Source organism: Loxodonta africana, chromosome 4, assembly GCF_030014295.1.
Source record: "Loxodonta africana isolate mLoxAfr1 chromosome 4, mLoxAfr1.hap2, whole genome shotgun sequence".
In the NCBI taxonomy this organism is placed as follows: domain Eukaryota; kingdom Metazoa; phylum Chordata; class Mammalia; order Proboscidea; family Elephantidae; genus Loxodonta; species Loxodonta africana.
Window position 1 is genome coordinate 112,524,989 of NC_087345.1, and position 24,897 is coordinate 112,549,885.

General features: G+C 44.4%; 1 protein-coding gene and 1 long non-coding RNA gene across 3 annotated transcripts in view; one reads left to right on the top strand and one right to left on the bottom strand.

The window, feature by feature from the left end:
• LOC135231223 (uncharacterized) overlaps positions 1 to 23,700 on the bottom strand; it is a 57,524-nt gene extending 33,824 nt beyond the window's left edge. The window contains exon 1 of the long non-coding RNA XR_010321879.1: positions 23,284 to 23,700. This is a non-coding gene — a long non-coding RNA (uncharacterized LOC135231223). The remainder of the gene's footprint in view (positions 1 to 23,283) is intronic.
• BHLHE41 (basic helix-loop-helix family member e41) lies at positions 20,402 to 23,700 on the top strand. 2 transcript variants are annotated; one of them, XM_064284468.1, is made up of 5 exons: positions 20,402 to 20,752; positions 20,888 to 20,957; positions 21,261 to 21,368; positions 21,700 to 21,811; positions 22,271 to 23,700. In XM_064284468.1, the coding sequence occupies exons 1-5, from the start codon at positions 20,691 to 20,693 to the stop codon at positions 23,368 to 23,370; spliced, it is 1,452 nt and encodes a 483-aa protein (XP_064140538.1). In that variant the 5' UTR covers positions 20,402 to 20,690; the 3' UTR covers positions 23,371 to 23,700. The 2 variants fall into 2 exon arrangements, with proteins under 2 accessions (XP_064140538.1, XP_064140539.1); XM_064284469.1 differs by having other exon boundaries at positions 20,404 to 20,752; positions 20,888 to 20,951.
• Positions 23,701 to 24,897: the final 1,197 nt, after the last annotated feature.

Sequence of the window (24,897 nt, forward strand, 5' to 3'; positions counted from 1 at the left end):
GTGAGGATCCAGCTTGTAAACTAGAGGAAAAGGAAAGGTAAATGTCTAGAGCATAGTGAACAGGTAGAAAGAATGATACAAGATAAGATCATAGAGACTAACAGGAAGCAGATTTTGGAGGCTATTGTATTCATTTCCTATGGTTACTATAATAAATTACCCCAAACTTCATGGCCTAACAACAAATATTTATTACCTTACAGTTCTGTAAGTTAGAAGTCTAACACAAATTTCCCTGGGCTAAAATCATGTTGGAGAGCTGCATTCCTTTCTGGACACTCCAGGGGAGAATCTGTTCTCTGGCCTTTTCCAGCTTCTAGAGGCCATCCACATTCCTTGGTTTGTGGCCTCCTTGGAAAAAAAAAAAAAAAAAAAAACTTTTTTTTTTTCCTCTATATTCAAAGGCAGCAATGCCGCGTCTTCCTGACCATTCTTCCATAGTTACATCTCCCTCTGATTCTGCTCTGCTTCCTTCTTCTGTTTTTAAGGACCTATGTGATTATATTGGCACCACCCAAATAATCCAGTATAATCTCCAATCTCGGGGTTCTTAACTTAATCCCATCTGTAAAGTCTCTTTTGTCATATTCACAGGATAAAGAGATTAGGACATGGATATCTTTCAGATCCCATCATTCTGTCTACTGTAGATGTGGAAAGAAATTTGGACTTTATTCTAATTCGAGTGAATAACCACTGGAGTGATTTTAAGCAAAAGAGTGATATGAGCTGGTTTATGTATCTAAGAGTTCATTTTTCATAGTGTGTGTTATGGATTGAATTGTAGCCCGCAAAAATATGTGCTGTAAATCCTAAATCCTATACCTCTTGTTATAATCCCATTTGGGAATGGATTTACTTTGTTATGTTAATGAGGCAGTATTAGTGTAGGGTGTGTCTTAAGTCAACCTCTTTTGAGATATAAAAAGAGCAGATTTAGCAAGCAATGAAGCAAGCAGGCAGAAATTTGAGAAGACAGATGCAATGCGACGTGAGATCCCCAAGGAACCAAGAAACAGAGGCTGAAAAGAGACAAGGACTTTCTCCCAGAGTCAACAGAGAGAGAGCCTTCCCCTAGAGCCGGTGCCCTGAATTTGGACTTCTAGTCTCCTAAACTGTGAGACAATAAATTTGTTTGTTAAAGCCACCCATTTGTGGCATTTCTGTTATTACAGCAATAGATAACTAAGACACTGTGTGAAAGGTCTGTATGAGGGCAAAGTGAAGGTAGGGGGAACAAATTAGAGTCTATCAGTGGTCCCGATGAGAAGTTGTAACTTTGACTAAGATGACAGCAGTGAAGGAATGGTGAGGATTGTTCAGGTTTGGAAAGTATTTTGGAAATAGAAGAAACAGAACTTACTGACAGATTGGATGTAGAAAATGGATGAAAAAGAAAGACTAAGGATGATTTCTAAATTTGTGACACAATCAACTCATGCATGCTAGTGTCACTGACTGAGAATAGTGAAGATTGGAGGATCAGTGGGTAAGTTTGGGATAGAAGGTGGACGTTAAGATGCGTCAGACAGGAATGGCCATGTCAAGTTTAAGATACTGTGAGACATCCAAGGGGAATCATCAAGTGGGCAGTTGGATTTGTGAGTCTGGAGCTTGCAGTAGAAAACAGAGATGGAAATCTAAATTTGGGACTCATCAGCATAAAGATGGTATTTAAAGTCACGAGCCTGAATGAGACCATCGAGGGAGAAACTGGACACAGAACAGGGCAAGAACACACCCGGGAAGTCTCAACCATCAACAGGCCTTAATCATATTTATGGCCCTTGCACCTAGCCCTGACATAGGGTGGCCTGTCCATAAATTGTTGAACTGAACATTGGAAAGAGAACATAGATCAATTGTGGGACTAGACATTATTAGAAATTAAATTGTATAGGCTGACACCATGCCCGTACCCATTGCCATCAAGTCGATTCTGACTCATAGAGATCCTATATGACAGGGTAGAATTGCCCCCATAGGGTTTCCAAGGAGCAGCCGGTAGATTAGAATTGCCAATCTTTTGGTTAGCAGCCAAGCTCTTAACCATTGCACCATCAGCTCTCCTATAGCCAGACAACTAAATAAATTATATTAAAAACAAAGGTAATAAAAACTCAAAACTTCCTAATTATTTTACTACACTTTGAAATAATCTATGCTCTTGAAGTTATTATGTCTATTGTGTCACCCCAACTCTACTTTCAGTGATAGTGCATTGGTAGTTTGAAATTGGTCATGGTGGGAGTATTTACACCATGGAGAATGGCCAATGCTACAAATTAGGGCTTTATTGCTTTGTTGATTGTTAGACTCAAGAAAGTAATACAGAAAATGTTAATACTGTATATTAGCCTAAATCTGTATGTCTGTAGTACTGCATTGTGAATAGCACAAAAAAAGAGGAAATATTTTTCCAGTATTTGAGAACAATTATCTAATTTAACAAACAAGTTATTCATATCACTGGTGAATGAGTGAGGTTCTAACAGTTGCTTCATTATTCTCCTTCATCTTACTCATTAACACAAGCAAAAGTATCAACCGACATTCATGTTAGAATTATACTTATCCATCAATTGCAACAATTGGTTGGCTAGGGATAAAAGAGTTTAGCAAAAATCGGTGAAAGCATTCAGTGAGAGTCAACTGGCTACATGGAATTTACAATGAGGAGTAATGTATATTTTATTATTACTTGTAAATTGCATGCTTTTCCCCACATCCTTTATAAAAGCAAAGTTCATATTAAACCATACACACAAACATATATATATATATACACACATATATATGTCTATATATACATTTTCCCCAGAGAACTGGTTAAACATTTACCAGCACACCACTGCTTACATCCAAACTTAATATATAAATGGTATTATAAGTGGTATTAAAATTATTACATTACTATCAATTTATGGGAAGCAACTAAAATATTCACAACAAATTCATGATCAGTATTTTAAAATATTGATAAGTTATGTCATTTGTGTTCCAGTAAAATTAAAATGGATCTGTCAGATATCATAAAACCTAGAGAGGTTGATGCCTGTAGTTTCATTTAATTTGCCTGAATTTATACCTGATGATTGATTTTTTTCCCCCCTACACAGATGCTGAGCATCAGAGGCACCTTAAAATATAATGCAGGCTAAGAAACTTAGCATTCTTAAAAAATCAGCTGCTAACCAGCCAACATTTGCACCTGATTAAATGATCTAGGCTTGCACTGTCCAATACAATAGCCACTAGCCGTATCTGGCTATGTAAATTTAAATTAATTAAAATGAAACAAGATTAAAAATTCATTTCCTGAGTTAAACTAACCACATTCAAGTGCTCAGTAGATATATGCGGCAAGTGGCTACCATATTGAATAGCACAGATTATAGTACATTTCCAACATTGCAAAAAGCTCTCTTGGACAATGCTGACCTAGAAAACGCCTTTCACATGGAAGATGCTCTATAATTACTAACTGAATATCAAGACTTATCCTACTGAAAAAAAAAGCTGAAGAGTTTTTTAAAATCAATAATTTATTTTTAGAAGACAATAAACCACTAAAATAACTGCATATTTGGATATACTTAGATATAATATCCCATTCAGTACTATTGGATTAATGGTATACCAAACCAAAAACCAAAGCCGTTGCCATTCAGTTGATTCCAACTTCCTACCACTTTTTATGCCTATGGACCTCAAAGGAAACCCTGGTGGCATAGTGGTTAAGTGCTACGGCTGCTAACCAAAGGGCCAGCAGTTTGACTCCACCAGGTGCTCCTTGGAAGCTCTATGGGGCAGTTCTTCTCTGTCCTATAGGGTCGCTATGAGTTGGAATCGACTCCACAGCACTGGGTTTGGTTTTTGTTTGGTTGGACCTCAAAGGTAAGGTGTTATTCCAATTCTAATCCATTTAACATCAAGGTGGGTTGCTTTTGAAATGCGTGAAGCTGAGCAGATGGAGTTGGAGCCTCGCTGTTGTGTAGGTTGAGCATTCTATTAGGTGATGCTTTCTGGATGTGTTGTTTTGTAAACTTCTGACTTCTTTTTTTTTTCCTTTATTTCTGTGAGTTAAGGCTTGCAAGCATAATTATGGCTCTCCTGTGTGATGGTTAGGGAGACCTGATGGGTTTGTTTTGGTTTTTCCATGGCATATTTAGAAAATCAGAGGTTCTCTATGTAACCTAATGGAAAAGCACCCATAATAAATTATCTACATAGCTCTCATTGGTATTTTGTCATACCACAGATCACTGGCACCACAATGCCAGCTCATATTTCTCAAAATCCGTATTACCGAAAATTTAAACACGCATTCTAATATTGAAAACACATACTATCAAAAAAGGAGGAAAAATTGTAGTAACATAAGGGATATTCAAGGTAAGAACTAATATCTCACATGAAACATATAGCATGCTCATTTTATAAGTCAAGACACGGTGGTTTAGAGAAGTTCAATATCTTGCCTTCCATGATCAGGCAAACAGGTAGTATCAAAGCTTAACCTTGTGCTCAGAGTTTCAGATTCCAAAGCCCATGCCTCTTCTGGAACCTAAAGCCTCTTCTCTCTAGACAAAAAATAATAGACGGTGACAAGAAATGTTCATTTGTCTGGATATCTGAGGTCATCTTTTGAGGCCAAAGTCCCTGCTTCTAATCCTGGCTCTGCTATCTACTAACTGCAACAAGGACAAATTATTTCACCTTGTGCCTCAGTTTTCTCCTCTGTTGAATGGGATTGTTACAGTAACTATATCAGGGTTGCTGAATGATAAAATGAGTTAATATACATAAAACACTAAAACAGCATGGCCCAGAGTAAATTCTACAAAAGTGCTTCCTATTATTATTAGAATAGCTAACATAAGTAAGAAACAAGTCAAAATATCTCCACAGTTGATGAAATCTGGAACTTAATTCAGCCATGTCATTCATTTAAAATCTGAGTAAGTGTTTAACTTGAGACAAAGCACAGACTGACAGGACTTCCCCCATTTGTGCACAAATGTGGAACTGTGTGACCTCTCAGAAGTGCTATCTGAATAGAATGATTTCTAGTATCAGGTTGCGGTCGGCATTGTCCATGTCTAACTAGCAAATGAAATAAAGAAGTGGACTCTTATGTCCAGTTCGTTAATGGAAAAATCCCACTGACAGATCTGGCCTTCTGTTTTATTATTATTTACCTCTTCGTAAGGAAAGAATAATTGAACTCAATAGGTTTACCTCTTAAAGTACTTTAGTTAATTTACCAGTTACTTTTAAACCATATTCCAGGGCACCCTACAATTTTAACCAAGCAGCATAAATGAGGAAAATAATAAAACCAATTGCCATCCAGTCGGCTCTAATTCACGACGACCCCACGTGGGTCAGAGTAGAACTGTGCTATATAGGATTCTCAAAGGCTGATTTTTTGGAAGTAAATCACCAGGACTGTCTTCTGATGCGCCTCTGGCTAAAACTGACCTCCAACCTTTCAGTTAGCAGCCAAATGTGTCAACCATTTGCACCACCCAGGGTATCTAAGAAAAAAAAAAAACATTGCTGTCAAGTCAATTCCGATTCATAGCGACCCTATAGGACAGGGTAGAACTGCCCAATAGGGCTTCCAAGGAGCGCCTGGTGAATGCGAACTGTGGACATCTTGGTTAGCAGTCGTACTCTTAACCACTGTACCACCAGGGTTTCCAAGAAAAATAATAGCTACCATTTATTACTCACCCACTGCTCTGCAATTGTTCTTCAGACATTGTCACTGACTCACATAAAAGCCAGTCAGAGGAAGGCACTGCTATCTCTGTTTTGCATTTGAGAAAATCAGCTCCCTAATTACTTGCCCAAGGTCACACAGCTAATGAGGGAGAAATGGGATTTGTACCCAGGTCTTCTTGATCTTAGAGTCGGAACCCATATCATTCTGCCACCATAAAAAGTCCATGAAATAATATGTAATGAGAACAGAAATATTTAATGTGATATTTCACTACCTTTAGTACATCTGAAGCAGAATTTCTAAAACATAAAAAAAAATTCTAGAAAAATCACTAGTGTAACATGTCCTAAAAACACAATAGACTCAGAATTTTATTCACTGGATCACCCGTGACAATGTAGGCTTTTTAGCAGGTGTAAACTCAAGTTGAGACTGGATTGAACAAGTTTCCATATCTTGCTCTAGCTCCCTTCTGTCTGTGCTGACCCCTCAGGCTTGTCTCCCCCTGTACCTACCAGTCTGGTATTCTGATGAATTGGCTACATGGCTCTCAACCCTCCCACTCTGTACCTGAGTCTGAGTCTTGACTCCTACATCCTGGCACGATGCTTCTTTCTTTTTGCACTCCTGGTAACCAAGTTTTTTGGTTCTGCTCCAGGACCCCCTCCTGTGATCTCCCCAGCTCAGCAGACCTGTAAACACAACTTCCCATGCCAAAATCTGCTGCCTCTCCCCACTTCTGGCCTCTGAGAGCCGTGTCCCGGATGTTACCTCACAAACACACAGTCCCTGGAGCACCTGTGGAATTCAGATGGACTAACTGGCCCCTACAGTCTTTCTGCCTTGCTAATGCACACTGAGAACAGAAGTAATTTCTGTGAGTGAGAACTGTAAACTTAACAAGACTGCTAGGGAACATAGTGTCAGAGTTTACTGCCTTCTGAGCATAGAACACATCCACGCTGGCACAGTAGCCAACAGCAATTACAGGGGCACAGGCCCTACCCCCTATTAGAACTGCCCACCATTCCACTAAAGACCCTGTCAGGCCACTGGGTTTCCTGCTGTTAACGGAAAAATCCCATTGACAGATCTGGCCTTCTGTTTATTATTATCCACCTCTTAGTAAGGAAAGAATAATTGAACTTTATGATCTTTCATGCTACCTACTTCCTAATATCCACATGCTTGATGAGGCCAAGAAATAGATACACAGTACTTCAATGCAGTGAGAGTGTCCGGTGCCCAGAAGAGCCACACAATGCATGAAAGTTTGAGTGTGTGTCGGGGGAGGGGGAGCAGCATTACATTCCCTACCTCCAGCAGGTACTAGTGCCCTTCAACTCCTATGAATTGAAATTCAAGCCCTAGTCTGAAATAAAACCATCTTCAATTCATAGATGATTTGGTGAAGCACCTCCGGGAGTCACTCAACAAAGAATTAATTAAAGCAATTATCTGCGCTGGACACTGGCCTAGCCTAGGCATTGGGAATACAGCAGTAAACAATTCAGGTGTCTGCCCTTGTGGCACTCACAAACTAGTGGGGAAGACAGATACTGAAAAGTCTCACGAGTCTTTCAAATATTTTAAGTGTTATGAAAGGCAGTTTATAGGAGATGAGCCTGGTCTAGGAATTCAGGGAAGGCTTCTTGGAGAAAGTGATATTTCACAGTTGCAGTGGTGCCACTAGGGTTGATGTCACCCAGTGCAGTAACTCATGGTGCCATCGCCCCGACCTGGGATGGGAAGGGCCAGCCAGTGAGCCCCCCTACAGTGACCAGAGCGCCCGGCCCCACCCCGTCACTGTGTAGGGTGGAACACCAAGCAGCACAGCCCTCCCTTCCCAGGTCCGCCTCCCAGGGCTTTCCGCTGCTCCTCCCTTCTCCCATTGTCCAAGGCAGAGACCCTCCTCTTTGTCCAATGGCCGGTCCCACTGCCAGCTGCTGCACCCTGACTGGCAGGTGAGGGAAGGAGGAATGTGGGGGTGGTTGATGAGTTACTGCACTGTGTGACACCAACCCTAGTGACAGGCGGTTAAGGTGTGTGTGTGATGAGTTACCACACTGGGTGATGGGTGACACCAACCCTAGTGACGTCATTGCCTTGGTGCCTACCCCCCGCCCCTCCCTCCCGTGGCTCTAGTCTGCCTTGGGGTCCTCTTGGTGACACCTCCTCTGACAGTGTCAGGGAGTGCAATCACACCCCTCACCCCACACTCCCCTAGTGACACCACTGTTCACGTGACACCCAGAAGATTAGTGGGAGGAAGAGAGGTGCAGAGAGTTGGGGAAATGGGGGAAGAAAATTCCAGTCACTTGGAACAGCGTGAATGAAGGCCCTGACATCTAAACAGGAGGGTACACTAAAAAAACAAACAAACAAGCAAAAAACACTGAAAGAAAGCTGGTATACTGGAGTCTAGAAAGGAAAAGAAATGAAAGATGAAACTGAAGATGTAGGCAGGAGCCAAATCATATACAGCATCTTTCAGGACATTGAAGGGTTTTTATTTTTACTTGAACTTAAAGGAGCCCTGGTGGCACAACAGTTAAGGGCTTGGCTGGTAATCAAAAGGTTGGCGGTTCTGCAAGAGAAAGCAAAGAGGAATTGAAGCACTGACTGATAAAGATGAAAGACTACAGCCTTCAGTATGGATTTACAGCTCAATATAAAGAAGACAAAAATCCTCACAACTGGATTAATAAGCAACGTCATGATAAACATAAAATATTGAAGTTATCAAGGATTTCATTTTACTTGGATCCACAATCAAAGCCCATGGAAGCCGCAGTCAGGAAATCAAATGACACATGGCACTGGGCAAATCTGCAACAATGGGCTCAAGCATAGCAATGATGTGAGGATAGCATGGGACCAGTCAGTGTTTCATTCTGTTGTACACAGGGTTGCTATGAGTTGGAACCAACTCAACGGCACCTAACAACAACTTAATATATCTAAAGTGGCTCCTTTTTCCATACTAAACCCCAACTGTTAAAGGCAGTTAAGAAGCTCTTGCAATATTTGGGGTTAGAGAATACAGGGTTTGGTATAGTGTATAAACCCATTGCCGTCGAGGCAATTCCGACTTATAACAACCATATAGGACAGAGAAGAACTGCCCCATACGGTTTCCAATGAGTGCCTGGTAGATTCAAACTGTCGATCTTTTGGTTAGCAACCGTAGCTCTTAACCGCTACACCACCAGGGTTTAGTATAGAGTATAGGCAGTAAATTAAAAAAAGGATGGATTTAATAAATATTTAGGAAATGGAATCTGCAGGACATCAGTATTAATTGGATGGGGGAGTAGGGCAGAGGGAGTTAAGAATGGCCATCAGATTCCTGATTTTAAGGTCAGGCAATCTTGCTAAAAATGTCATCCAATACATGTAGCTGGAAGGGGTGTTGCTATCAGGCTGCCCCAAGTTTCCAGCCCTGCCAGGGTCCTTTCCAGATTGAAGGGTTGAGGCCAAAGCAGAAGACTGAGAATCAACTGTAGCACGGTGATGAAGACATGTTCTTTTGCAAAAAGTCAACTCTATACTCGAACATTATGAGCCATTTTGAATGATCACCTTTTTGGAAACCACTCCAGCCTGCTGTGGAGCAGGGAGGAAATTACCTAATCCCAACCCTGTCCAAATCTTCCCCTAAGAAGAACCTCCTAGGGCAATGACCAAAGGACTGAGGTCAGAGTGAGGGTTAAGGGGCTGTGGATCGTTAAAGGGCTCCTTACCAGAGACTATGGAGAGTGTGGAGTGCCAAGGAGACAAACTAAATTGTAATCCACAGGGCAAAGTCTAGGTTCAAACACCAGAGAAAAACTTCAAACACTAAGAGAAGATCACAGTATGTAGTGTAGTGCCTGGACTTTGAAGCAGGAGATGGCAGAATCAAAGACAGCAGGTCAGGAGCACATAAAGTGAAAAGGTATATGCCTAGAGGGAGTGGGTGTTGAAGGAGCATCTCCACCAACATCAGGGAGTTAGAGCATATTGGGGAAGGATTACGATGGTCCAGAGAGTTCCTCGGTGATACAAATGGTTAATATGCTCACTGCTAACTGAAAGGTTGGAGGTTTGAGACCACCCAGAGATGCCTTGGAAGAAAAGCCTGGTGATCTACTTGTGAAAAATCAGTCATTGAAAACTCTGTGGAGCACAGTTCTACTCTGAGACAATGGGGTCACCAAGAGTTGGGTTAACTTGATGGCAACTGGTTACACTGGTTAATGATGGTCCAGACAGCTCACTGGGGTAGGGCAGGCAGCATTCTCCTTGTCTGTCTTTCTGGGGAATTTTGGTTATAAGAGGACAAGGCTTACCCACAGACTGGGGCCACATTCTGGAATGATTTCTCAAGTACATTCCTGGAGAATCATGGCTGTGAGTATATTTCAAATGGATCAAAATGAGGTATCTAAAGTACTGCCTTTGGAATGTGAAATGGCTTTAGGATAACCACTCAGCTTTCTTAGTGATATCTCCTCTTGAGAAATCATGGTCCAGTAGATTCTAAGCTCTTTGAAGACGATTGTCCCTAGTTGAATACTGAATCCCTAAGGCCCCTCACAATGTATAAGGGCAGTTAATATTCATTTAATAAATGAGAATTGAATAACAGATCCATGACGTTGGGAAGCTTTATCCAGTGGGTTAACCACAACCTATTCATGTGTCTGTGAGGAAATACACTGAGAATTCCAACTCAAATGTCAAGAACACCATTCTACAACTAGAATGAGATCAGGAATGTCCCCTCCTTCTATCTCCCTCACCTCTCATTAAGTTCACAAAGCACCAAGCCTCTGCTGGTGGCTCCTATGACCTGGAATAGTGACTTCAGCAAGGGAGGTTTGCTGGGAGGAAGTAAAAGGCTTGGATGGAGGCTCCCCTCAAGAGCTGAGGAGAGAAAGCAACTGTTAGAACTCTAGACTCCTGCCAGTAAAAACACCCCATAGTACACCTCAGGCCTTAATTTTCCTGTTGCTGGCTTTGTCATCTACTACATGAGAAAAGACAAGTTACCGAAAGTCTCTGAATCTGAGTTTGTCCACCTGAAAAGTGGAGTTAATGGTGCCTAGGTCAAAGAGTTTCAAGAACTAAACAATGATTGTAAGGCACCTGACTTAAAGCCTGAGCCATAATAAAGTGCTACAAAGGTGGCAGCTCTCTTCTCATGCTCACCTCCAGTCTTAGTTACTTAGTGCTGCTATAACAGAAATACAAGTGGACGGCTTTAACAAAGAGAAATTATTCTCTCACAGTCTAGGAGGCTAGAAGTCTGAACTCAGGGTGCCAGATCCAGGGGAAAGCTTTCTCTCTCTGTTGTGTCTGGGGGAAGGTCCTTGTCATCTATCTTCCCAGTCAAGGAGCTTCTCAGCACAGGGACCCCAAGTCCAAAGGATGACTTAAAACACAACCTAATCTTGTAGATTGAGTCTTGCTTCATTAACATAACTGCCTCTAATCCTGCCTCATTAACATCATAGAGGTAGGATTTACAACGCATAGGAAAATCACATCTGATGACAAAATGATGGACTATCACACAATACTGGAAATCATGGCCTAGCCATGAGACACAATTCAAACCATAACATCTCCCAACCCCAACCTTAGAGACTGGCGCCTCTACTTCCATTCTACTGTACTCAACTACTTCTTCCTTCCTCCTGCATCCACTCCAGAACCCACGTCAGTCACATAGGTCTTCCCCTATCTTCTGATTCTAAAGCAATTTTATCCTACATAATTTGCCAAGAAGTGAATGGCAAACAAAACCCTAGCTGCATTCAGGTGGGAGCTATCATAGACCGCATTTCTGCTGGAAGTTGCTCTCTTCAGCCCAAATGCCAAGGACAGAAGGCAGAGCTACAGAGACAGAACAACCAGAGGACAGATGCCCCACATAAAAAGACAATCCTTTCCCAGAAAGTATACAGCTGCAATTTGCTTTCTACAGCAAGAAGAGAAAACTCTGATAAATTCCATCCTTAAACAGATTTCTATAATTATTAGAACTTTAAAATACAGATGTTAAAGACCATGGGCTTAAGGAGTTAGTTAAATTTGTGCAATTGCAGATGGAAAGACTGAAGATTCTCTGACACTGGGTCATTAAATACCCTAATACAATAAAAGGACACCGCCAACACATATGGCAGAGCAGAGGAAAAAAGACTCACTGATGAAGAAAGAAGACAACCTGAAAAAGCCATTTCCTTTAGTCACACCACCGCAGGGATGGCTAGGGCCAAACCAATATCTATCCATTCTCCCCTCCCTCCTCCCTAAAAGATTCCCTACATTGTTGGGGAAGCCTCAGCTAAAATATTATATTTTCTATCCACCCTTGCAGATAGGAAAGGGCACTAAGATGTAAGAAAAAGTCATTGGGTGGGGCTTATAAGTAAAGCTCTTTAAAAAGGAATTGCTCAGCTGGCAGACACCCTTTTATCCTTCAGGAGTTCCAGCAGCCATCTTACAAACATAAGGCAATCTTGAGGACAACCATAAGGCAATCTTGAGGACTAAAGCCAGTGTTAAGGAGAGTACAGCAAAAAGTGAGTGTCTGGGACACTGATATAGTGGCATCGCTAGGGGGTTCCAGGGGGTGCAGACTACACCAGGTGACACTGTCAGAGGGGGAGACACCAAAATGACTGTCTATAAACTTTTTGTGTAGTGTTTCAGAAGAAATTTACTATTTTTTATAAAAAATATCCCTGTAGTTATAATAATAAAAATATTTTTCATAAGCCCAGCTTACATGTATCAATATACCTACAAGGCTAAAAATCTATGCTAACTTACGTTTTGAACCTTCTAATCCTCTCCAGTCAGAGTTGTCATTATTACCTGTAAAAATGGTATGGTGGTATCTGACCTCCTCTAGTTTCACAAGGGAGAAGGAGAATTAAGATCAACAGGCCAAGGCTGATTCCTACGAGGTGGAGGTCAGACATGCCTCCTCTCTCCACCATCTTTACCAATTCTGACACCAACTGTCCCTCCCACGGCACTCTCTACCTCTCTGAAGAGTTCAATAATTTGTTGCAATGGCCACACAGAACTCACAGATCATACTCACAGCTATAGGGTTTATTAGGGAAGTATAACAGGTTACAACTCAGGTTCAGGGACACTCAGATACAGTTCTTCCATCAGGACAGTCTCTTTTCAGCTGTGCCTGCAGGCATGCCTCTCTCCCAACCCTCTCGCCTCTGCCAGGGAAAGTGTTACAAAGCTCTTTTAGGTCTGCCAATAAGTGTCCCGAGGCAACCCACTCCACCAGTAAGCCTCGCCTGAAGGCGCTGAGCTCTAGCTCCATGGGTCAGCAAGCCTAGCTCCACCAAGTGCCTGGAGGCATCCTACCCCTACAGCAAGCCTCCTGCCCAAAGGCACCCAACTTCCTTGCTTAGTGGGCCAGGAAACCCACTGTGCCATCTCCTGCTGGTTTCTCCTGCCACCATTTCTCTGCCACCACTTCTTGCTGTCTTTAGTGTTACAGCTCTCTCTCTCTCTCAGTTTCCTGGTTCCGGGAGTTTCTTGAGCAGGGATCCCAGGTCCAAAGGACACACTCCACTCCTGGCTCTTCTTTCTCGGTGGTGGTGAGATTCTCTCCTCTTGCCTGTGGGATGGTTCACTTTAGGCCTAGTAGGGTGGCAAAACTGACCAGTCTCCATATCTCATTAGGGTTCCATATACCTTATTAGCATGGTCCCACCCAATTATTTGGGGGAGTTACAAAGACTATGGCTAAAAAAAAAAAAAAATGGCTAGAAGGGCCATATTGAGCAATTCATTGTACTGCATTACCCAATTACCATGGCATTTCCAATCACATGGCTACAAGCACGTTGTTGTTTTCATTGCTGCCGGTGTTTTTATAGCCACTGATTTTGTCAAATTTTCAAGTGTTTTTGTTACAATATTGTGGTAATTAGAAAGGGGGGGGTGACACCATAAATTGCCACACTGGGTGAAACCAACCCTAGTAACACCGCTGCACTGATGGCACTATTACCTTCACATTATCTCTGCAATCCCTACCTCCAAACTCCTTCTATGTGACTGAAAATGAAATTGCTAACTTGCTTGTTGTTGTTGTTACTGCTGTTAGGTGCCCTTGAGCTGATTTTGACTCATAGAAACCTCATGTGACACAGTAGGGCTGTCTGGAGTGATTTCTGAATCATAGAGTTTTCTAGGCTGTAATCTTTACTGAGCAGATCACTAGGTCTTTCTCCCATGGAGCTGCTGGGTGGTTCAAACAGCCAATGTTTCAATTAGCAGCGAAGCACTTAACCCTTGTGCTACTAGGGCTCCTTTCTAGTTTGGTTAAGGTGTTGTTATTTTGCTCAAATGCAGCTCTTAACTGATCCTCACACACAGCCTAGATTTCCATCTGTTTCCTTGTGAGTGTTATTATGTCCCATCAACAGGGACAGATTACCCAATAAGCAAGGTGCACATGGGTTTAACTGTGTTTATTTACTAACCTGTAATGCACAAAAACAGGTGAAATTGTGCGCTAAAGGTTAGTAAGTAAGCACAATTAAGCCCGTGCGCACCTTGCTTACTATAAGCAGATGTGTACCATGCTTACTGGTTAATTCGCCCCGGCCATCGAGCTAATTCCAACTCTTAAGGACCCTATATGGTAGTGTACAACTGCCTCATAGGATTTCCTAGGCTGTAATCTTTATGGAGTGGAACCCTGGTGGTACAGTGGTTAAGAGCTCAGCTGCTAACCAAAAGGTCAGCAGCCTGAATCCACCAGCCGCTCCTTGGAAACCCTATGGGGCAGTTCTACTCTGTCCTATAGGGTCACTGTGAGTTGAAATCAACTTGACAGCAACAGGTTCGATTTCATTTTTTTAATCACCAGGTCTTTTCTCCCATGGAGTGGCTGGTGAGTTTCAGCCCAGCATTTAACAGCCAAACATTTAACCATTGTACCACCAGCGCTCTTTCTTTGTGAGTAGGGATTATAAATAAGTATCAATTATAAGTTAATATATTATTTTATATATAAAAATATATAATTTATATTTATAATTTAAAATTTATAATTACTTCTTTGTGATTATTATATATATAAATTCTTGGTCTAAGTTAACTGTTCAATAAAATTTATATCGATAGTTCTAATTCTGTCAGTTAAATCCTCTTTAACTAGTCTTTTTTTTGCCTTTATAAAATACCAGATTCTGTTATAAGTAGTTCTCTGGATTTGGTGTACACCATCTGACAACTGATTCAAGGATCTAATGCTCATAATAGGAGTCTCTGGGTGATGCAAACAGTTAATGTGCTCAACTGCTAACTGAAAGCTTGGAGGTTTGAGTTCACCCAGAGGTACCTCAGGAGAAAGGCCTGGCAATCTACTTCTGAAAATTAGCCATTGAAAACCGTATGGAACACAGTTATATTCTGACACACATGAATCAGAATTGACTCAACAGCAACTGGTTATGCCCATAATGGGCAGGAAAGATAAGCAACTGATCAGTACATCTTACTTCTATTTTGATATGCCACATATCACATAAACATGTATCTCTATGAAGACTTTCTAAGGATCTTCATCAGCAGTAACAAGAGAAGGGAAACCACAGGTGTTAAAAGGCCCCATCTTCACGCAGCCCCTCTGGGTTCCATCATCCAGTTAGACCAGGAAAATCCAGAGGAAAAGATAGGAACCACTTTGGGAAGGTCCTTGTGGGTTTAGATTCTCCTCCTCACTCTACTTTTCCAGTCTCATTCTTGGCCAAGCTCAATTAACATGAGGAGCACATGGGCACAGGGAAGGACTGGGCAGATACAAGGGAGAAGAGAACCAGGGGGATCAAGCCAAGCCAGTGGTCTTAGGCTTGGCTCTCTCCTAGTCATCTTTATAATGTAAGAATCCCAAGAGCATTATGCACATTTTAAACTCAAGACCTCCTGCAGGAGTGCTTATTGTGATCATCTCACAAATACAAAAACACAAATGATTTCTACAGTAATCAGATTCATTTCCTATACTTAATACTACCTGCTCCATGGTGGTATGAGAAGACTAGTAAATGTATAAACTTCTTGAGCAGCATTATATAAATATAAAACGTGATTCATGTGTAGGTTTATAACCACAAAGACACAGTTGGTAGTCTACAGGAGGACTTAAGTATTTTACAAATTAAATAGGGACATGTGTGCTGCTCCCACTAATTTGTTGAGTATGCAACTGGAAAGCCTCACCTTCTATTTTGGAGTTTTAAATCTGTCACCTTCAACAAACAATATCGATAATTTATAAATCCATATTTTGCTTCAGTATCAGTGGGGTCCCTGCCCTCCTAAGATCCTTCCACGAGCCAGCCTTCTTTCTGTGGTGTGCCTGCAATACTGGCCCTTCTTCTCTGAGAGCAGGCTTGCACATCAAGAGAAGGAATTCCAAAAGGATCTTTTGTACATCCCTGATCTGTCATACACACACACACACACACACATACATCAACACCAAAACTTTTTTTCTTTTAGCTTTTTACAAACTCGCTAAGTGGGCTACATTCCCTTTTTTGATGTACAATGTAAATTGTTGTCCTCTGTCCAAAACCAAGGTGATTAAGAAAGGCACTGCCTACCTCGTGGGACTCTTTCATGGCAGGACAGGCAGAAGGCTCCACACTCCCAGGTGGATCTGATGCTGTCAAGGTCCTCAGAGATGCATAGTTAATTTGGATCAGATCCAGCATCCCAACACCCCTTACAGTCATCTCCTCAAGAGAGCCGTAGGGATTGCAGAACTCTAAAGAGGCAGAAAATCTCTATTCCCCATGGAAACAGTAATCCTCTCAGGAGAGTTCGGCTTCTGTTGAGAATCCAAGACTTTGCAAGCCAACATGATAAGCACTTCCAAAGTCACAAGGTGAATATAATGAGCATAGGGCTTAGAATACCCAAGCAGGAGGAAGAAAAAAAAAAAAAAAAAAACTGGGGCAAAGTGTTCTCTTTCATTACACTCTCTATAGTGATTTCCCTACTTAACCAAAGAAAAGCAATGGAAGCAGATTCCCCCTCACCTATTAAAAGCAGAAGGATGGATATTTTTAATGAAAGTATGGCATCACAAAATTCTTTAATTATAGACTGAAAGGGACTTTGACTCATCTTGTGTCTCCCTGGCTTTCAGCAGGACAGCATTAAGCCTTCCTAAAAAGATAAGACACAACCTATTTTTAAACACATCCAAGAGGGCATTCTAATCGTCTTCTCCTTTGTTAAAAAAAAAAAAAAATTTTTTTTTTTCCCATTTCTAACCTCACCACAGGTGAACTTTTCCTATTACTAACCTGAAGCCTTCGCATTAGAGTTTGGTTTGGTTTGCTCAGTGGAGATGATGAACGGCCAGTTAGCTTCAGCCTTTTCTAAAATGTATTTCCATGAGTCCAGCTGTATGGAATTGTACCCATTAGGATTTTTGGATTTACACTAATACTAATACAGAGCTATGTGCCAACTGAATCACATTCCGAAAGACTGCTTCTCTTCTTTTTTCATACCTTTTCCTTTCTCTGCTATCAGCTCAAATGCTAATTTTTCACCCTTCCTCAATTTTCTTTCAACACCACCTCCCCCTCCCCCGTCCCCCGCCACACACACACCTAGAATAAATGTGCACACTCATGCTGGTAAATAGAAAAACATCCCTGAAGCAACCAGCTAACACTTGGGCCTTGGCTATCTGGGGTAATGGTGAAGGACAGAGATTCTGGAGCTCACTGTCTGGGCTTGCTTAAATCCTGGCTCTGAGACCTTAGGCACATTTTATAATCTCACTACATATCCATTTTCTCATCTGTAGGATACAGACAGTAATAGTATCTACCTTATTTAAAAAAAAAAAAAAAGCCAATGTCCATCGAGTCGATTGCAACTTATGACAATCCCATGTGTGTCAGAGTGGAACTGTACTCCATAGGGTTTTCAATGGCTGATTTTTTTCAGAAAGAGATCTCCAGGCCTTTCTCCAGAGACATCTCTGGGTGGACTCAAACTGCCTACCTTTCAGTTAGCAGCCTAGTACATTTTTTGCACCACCCTGACACTCCACCTATCTTACAGTGTTGGGGAAAGGATCAGTGAATTAATACATGAAAAGTCCTTAGGATGGTGTCTGGTAGTCTAATTGTAATTGCTGTATAACTGTTAGCTATGTTACTATCAAAGAAAGAAAGAAAAGATCCCAGTTACAGCTTGAGCTGGGTATCAGAAAACTTAAGGAATGGAAGAGAAAACAAAAAATGTTCCATCAAGAAATAGGGAAGCCTGGAGCAGATGATACAAGTGGTAACAAAAAAAGAAAAAAAGGCTTCATTTGCCACCTTAGGCCTCTATCTTTAAACTATGGAAAGTTTATACTCTTACAGTCTTCTAAACTCTTTGACTCCCTAGGTTCCTTTCCTTTGTTCCTCCTTGCTTTAGGGGTCCCTGTTTGCCTTGGTCCGAAGTCTGCCTTGTGTCTTGTCTGCTCTATTGGCAAGGCCAAGATGCAGTGGTCCACTCTTATTTCATTCTCACTAAATAGCTGTCATTTTCAAGTGAAATTTAGCAGTGGAATAAATATTTATACCTCCCTTCCTACTACAAACATTCTGAGGAGATGTTTGGCTTTTTTTTTTTTTAAATAATTATTCACTCCAACTGCATTTTTACCCTTTCGTCAATTAATAAGAGGAAAACACGATACACTGCTGCCAGGAAATGCCGCTTTTTAAGGCTCTATTTGCACTTGGAACCAGTTTGGACAGAGGTTTAAAACCAGCCATTTTTAAAACTAGTTTTTCTTTTTCAAGTGTTATGATTATTAAACTGCCTGTTTGATGCTCCAAAGTCGAGAAACCTAAAACGGCTCTCTAAGCAGAAAGCCGACGGATGGAGGGTGCCTCCTCACGCCAGGGTGAGCCTGGGCCGTCAACGCCCGAGTCAAGCAGCCAGACGCGGTGCGCGCTTCCGCCCAGGACTCCGGAGACTGCCGCAGCGCGAGCGGCCGCGGCCGGGGCGGCTCCAGGAGGCGGAGAGGAGACGCGACTCCCGCAGACACGTGACCTCCTCCAGCCGCTGCTTCCCGCGACCCAGATCTGTCCCCGGAACCCGCGCCGGCGGGGCGGACCGGCGGACACGTAGCGACAGCTCCAGTGTCTGCTGTACCACGGTGCCTGTGCATCCGGCGTTCTCCCTTTGGTTTACGTGCCACTAACTATAATTAATGTTTCTGGAATCACTCGGGGAGAATGAGGATGTAAATATTACTCTCGGGTACAAGAAGGAAAAACCTTTGCGCGCTCTGTCTTTCTCTATTCACCACCACCCTACCCCCGACAGACCCGAATAGCTGCATCAGAGGGCTGGAGACTTGGGAGTCCCACGGGACAGCCCTCCCCTGGCCGCCGAGGCCTCTTGCCGCCCGCTGAACAGAGCGGCGTGGGCTATGCGAGTCTCTGGCACCTCCGGGTAACTCTCACTAGCAGTGAGTCATGCTCCGGTGATGGCTCTGGGGAAAGGTAGCCCGGCTCGCGCTGGTCTGTGCTTCCCCGTGCCAAGCGCCGGGGCTGCAGGACGAGCGCGCGCGCGCGCACGGGTTCCCCGCGCAGTGATGTGGCAGCAACCGCAGATCGGATCACGTTGCTGGCCCTGTGCTGGTACCCGTTTGAGACAGGATTAAGGAGGGAGGCACTGGAGGTGCCAGCGGTAGTAAACGTGGGCTCTGCACACTGCCAATGTCGCTTATCACACAATGGGGGTGGGGAAGCACACAGCGCCACCCGAGGCGCAGAGGGGCGACGGAGTTTAGCTGGCGAGTGGTGATAAATGCTGCATTGCTTTTCCACGGTAGCCCTTCTCGTGCCACCTCCTGTCCCCCCCCCCCCCACACCTCTCCTCCTCTCGCGCCTCCCTGCCGAGTTCCTCCGGGAGCAAACGAGGCGCCAAACGTCCTCGTATGCTGCTGTGATTAGTGGCACCGCAATTCCGGCTGCTGCGGGAAGTTTAGGTGGCCCAGGGACACCGCGTCGCCGAAAGACACTTGGATTGCGACACTCTGACCCTGTGACTACATTATTTATTTTAAATCCTTCAGCGAGTGGATTTCAAGTTGTCCCTTTTAGAGGCAACCCCCAGCCAGCGCAGAGGGGTCCCGCAGGCCACTGGGTGGTGAACAAATAAGTCTCCAAATGTTCCCTTCGGGACTGAAGTTTACGCACTGCGAATTCTCTTTCTCTTTCCTTTCCCTGGTCGAAACCAACAGCACAGTCGGTAGAAAAGGAAAAAGCCACGTTCACGTCCCCGCACCGTAATAACCGACCAACCCAGGGAGTCGCACATCGGACCCGAGAAAGCCCTGGCTCGCCTGCACCCCTACGCCTCCTCCCCCTCCCACAGCTGACTGCAGCGTCTTTGGGAAGATGAATAGCTTGGCCAAAGTTGTTTTTCCTTTCCGGTGGCCCTGATCAGGTGTCCCCGCCCCCTCCTGCCGCTAGCCTTCCCTCGTCCGCCTCTCCTGACGCCCCCCCTCCCGCCCCGGCCCGGCTCGGCCCGGCCCCTCCTCCCCCGCCCCCCCTCCGGGCTGGACCGCGGATGGTACGTTCCGCACGTGAGCTGGATGCTGGTTTGGCCGGCGACGCGCGTGCCCTGTGGCCAAACACTGCCCGGAGTGAGAGCAAACTACCAGCGCAGTGGGGCCGGCGCGAATGTGCGTGTGTATGTGCGTGTGTGTGTGCGAGAGAGCGAGGGAGCGCAGGGTGGGGGGGACCAACTGCTTCACACTTTCAACACTGCACTGAAGAGGGAGAGAGAGAGAGACTGGAGACGCACAGATCCCCCAAGATCTTCCAAGGCTACCGTCCCACAGATTATAGAACAGAGCCCCAAATATCGAAACAGAGAAAACGGACAGCGGTTGAACATGGACGAAGGAATTGCTCATTTGCAAGAAAGACAGTTACTGGAACATAGAGATTTTATAGGGTAAGGTGCAGGCACCCTTGCGATTATCTGTCTAGGCTTCGTTTAGATTTTTTTCTTATCCAGAAAGTGGTATGGAGCGAGCGACAGCAGAGCCCCTCCCCGAATGGGTGTCTGATGCTGATTTCTGTTTTGCAGACTGGACTATTCCTCTTTGTATATGTGTAAACCCAAAAGGAGCATGAAGCGAGACGACAGCAAGGTACGTGTAAGTTTCCGATGCTCCCCATAACCTGCCTGGATAGTTAATTAGGGCTATTGATTTCACAGCCCGCAAACATATTCCAGCCCTTGCGCTTCCCCAACTGTGAATTTTAAGTGGCTTGATCTATACTCTTGGGGGAGATTAAACATCATACCTGAATTTAAATTGCATTCAGAACAGTCCAGAAGAAAGAGATTTCTTGGGCATAGTTTATCCTCTAGTATGGGGGGGGGGGTGTATTGTCATATGCAGCAAATGAACGTTTAGCTTATTGTTTTCTTTCTTCCATGACTTTCATGTATTAAGGATACCTACAAATTACCGCACAGATTAATAGAGAAAAAAAGAAGAGACCGAATTAATGAATGCATTGCTCAACTGAAAGATTTACTGCCTGAACATCTGAAATTGACAGTAAGATGCACATTTTCTTTCTTTGCTGCTCTCCAAGGGCGTGTTAATAGCGTGGTACGATCTCCCAGAAATGTAAAAATAAATGTAAATTTTAGATGCCTGGCTTACAACTTGTGCTATAGTGTACAGAGTTTCCCACAAACTCAGAGTAGGTGCTCACAACTGAAGGCAAGAAATCATTTATAACCTGTCTTGTGGGAAGCTCAGAGTAGTATAGGAATAGTAGTATTCTTTCAAAGTGTTTAAGTTGCTGTGCTGAATGGAGAGTCAGTCCAGCCAAGTGTGTGTTTTTAAGTAAACAAGTACCCCCTCCTCTTTTGTACCACTGCAGACTCTGGGGCATCTGGAGAAAGCGGTAGTCTTGGAATTAACTTTGAAACACTTAAAAGCTTTAACAGCCTTAACGGAGCAGCAGCACCAGAAGATAATTGCTTTACAGAATGGTAAGTCAGTTCGCGGAGGCCAACCCATACTGATGAAGCAGGGCAGCCCACAGGCGAGCAGTATTAGGACCTCCCCCTTTCCGTGAACCCAGGGTCTCACTATCATTTGTTAGATTGCTTATACTTTCCCTTCATTGGAAAGTGCCCATTCCCCGAAGCATCCTAGAGGCTTTCGGCAGAGCTCGGAGGAATCATATTTTTATTTAAAGTGGCGGTCGCACGCTCTCCTCTTTGGTTTTTCAGCTGGCAGTAGAGCGCCCCCATGCTACCCACCCCCGCCACCCACCTTCTGTCCTCAACCGGTGGATTATATCACTCGATTACAGAGGAAAACCGAGCTCACTTTAGTCAATGCAGGGTCCACGTGACAAGCAGATGTTTTAACGTCGGTATTTTTCTTCTCTTCTCGCCTTCATTCCTCTGCCTGCCCCCCCCCCCCACCACCCTTTTTCACCCTAGGGGAGCGATCTCTGAAATCGCCTATTCAGTCTGACTTGGATGCGTTCCACTCGGGATTTCAAACATGCGCCAAAGAAGTCTTGCAATACCTCTCCCGGTTTGAGAGCTGGACGCCCAGGGAGCCGCGGTGTGTCCAGCTGATCAACCACTTGCACGCCGTGGCCACCCAGTTCTTGCCCACCCCCCAGCTACTGACTCAACAGGTCCCACTAAGCAAAGGCACCGGCGCTCCCTCGACCGCAATACCCGCCGGGTCCGCGGCCGTCCCTTGCCTGGAGCGCGTGGGGCAGAAGCTGGAGCCCCTCGCCCACTGCGTGCCTGTCATCCAACGGACTCAGCCCAGCAATGAGCTCGCCGCCGAAAACGACACGGACACCGACAGCGGCTACGGCGGCGAGGCCGAGGCCCGGCCGGATCGCGAGAAGGGCAAAGGCGCGGGGGCGAGCCGTGTCACTATCAAGCAGGAGCCCACCGGGGAGGATTCGCCGGCGCCCAAGAGGATGAAGCTGGATTCCCGCGGCGGCGGCGGAGGCCCGGGGGGCGGCGCGGCGGCTGCAGCAGCCGCGCTCCTGGGGCCCGACCCGGCCGCCGCGGCCGCGCTGCTGAGACCCGACGCCGCCCTGCTCAGCTCGCTGGTGGCGTTCGGCGGAGGCGGGGGCGCGCCCTTCGCGCAGCCCGCGGCCGCCGCGGCCCCCTTCTGCCTGCCCTTCTACTTCCTCTCGCCCTCGGCGGCCGCCGCCTACATGCAGCCGTTCCTGGACAAGAGCGGCCTGGAGAAGTACCTGTACCCGGCAGCCACCGCCCCGTTCCCGCTGCTGTACCCCGGCATCCCCGCCCCGGCGGCCGCCGCCGCCGCCGCTGCCGCCGCCGCCGCCGCCGCCGCCTTCCCTTGCCTGTCCTCGGTGTTGTCGCCCCCTCCCGAGAAGACGGGCGCAGCCGCCGCGACCCTCCTGCCGCACGAAGTGGCGCCCCCAGGGGCGCTGCACCCCCAGCACCCGCACGGCCGCACCCACCTGCCCTTCGCCGCACCCCGCGAGCTGGGGAACCCGGAGAGCTCTGCTCAGGGAGATCCCTCGCAGCCAGGAAAGGAAACCGCCTGAATCCTTGCGCCGCGTTCTTAGAAAGGACGGGCTCAAGAGGAATAATAATATTAATAATAATAAAACACCCTTACGTTTTTAAGGGAGGAAGTGTAATAGATGCACGACAGGCTTTAAAAAAAAAAACAGGTGTTTTTTGTACATTCGGAGTTTCTGTTTTGTTCATCCCTCACCACCCCATCCTCCACACACCAACATCCCTTTCTTCCCCCACTGGCTGTAAAAGACCCTCTGCCATACATACTCTTTTTACGTTAAATAACCTTCCAAAACAAGTTTTGCTTCCCTTTCGGCCATGTTCTATTATCTTTAAAAATGTAGAACCTAATTCTAGAGGAAGTCATCAGGTCCCCTCTGTGGGTGAGCGCCCTGAACCAGGGCAGGGGAAACAGAGTTCAGAGGCTTGACAACCGACAGCAGGGAGTTACTTGCCTAGGTCTCAAAGCTGCCCTGCCTGTTCAGGAGGTTTACCACAAACAGCATGAGGATCTTTTAGAAGTAAATTTACTCTTCAGTACTTTTTAATGTTCAGCTTTTTAAAAGACATGTTTTTCAAGGAGGAGGGAGTGAGTATGCAGTTGCTTAGATTGCGGCGTATTCTGAAGTGGTTTAAATGGTATCGCTTAGTAACTTGCACTTGTTAAAAGAGACGGAATTGGGCCATTGTCAAAACTAAGGGAAGGAGATGGAGGAAGGAGGCCCGAATCTTTCTTAGCACATTTGTTAGGATTTTATTGAGAAATAGACCATGACTCAATTGACTCATCTTTTCTCCTAATCATATGTATGTACATGTGTATACATGTACATACATATATGTGTGTGTATATATACATATATATACTAAGTGCATCTATCCCCACCCTATCATTATTTAATTATGTTCCTAATTTTTTGTAATATTGCTGTAAAAAAAAATGAATGTGCACTGAACTTACAAAAAAAGATAACAAGTTCAAACGGATTTATCCTATATTCTTTCAAGTCACAGAAATGGAGGAAAGAGTTAAACTGGTCTGTTTTAATTGGAAACGTTGTAAAGATGTGGGATAAAGCCCTCTGAGGCCTTCCTATCTCTAAGTCTATGTATTTTCTGGAGACCAAACCAGATAATCACAAAGAAAGATTTTTTAATAAGGCTTAAACCAAGACCTTGCCTAGATATTTTTAGTTTGTTGCCAAGGTAGCACTGTGAGAAATCTCACTTGAATGTTATGTAAGGGGTGAGACACAACAGTCTGACTATGAGTGAAGAAAATATCTGGGTCTTTTAGTCAGTTTGGTGCATTTGCTGCTGCTGTTGCTACTGTTTGCCTCAAACGCTGTGTTTAAACAACGTTAAACTCTTAGCCTACAAGGTGGCTCTTATGTACATAGTTGTTAATACATCCAATTAATGTCTGACATGCTATTTTTGTAGGGAGAAAATATGTGCTAATGATATTTTGAGTTAAAATATCTTTTGGGGAAGATTTGCTGAAAAGTTGCACTTTTGTTACAATGCTTATGCTTGGTACAAGCTTATAT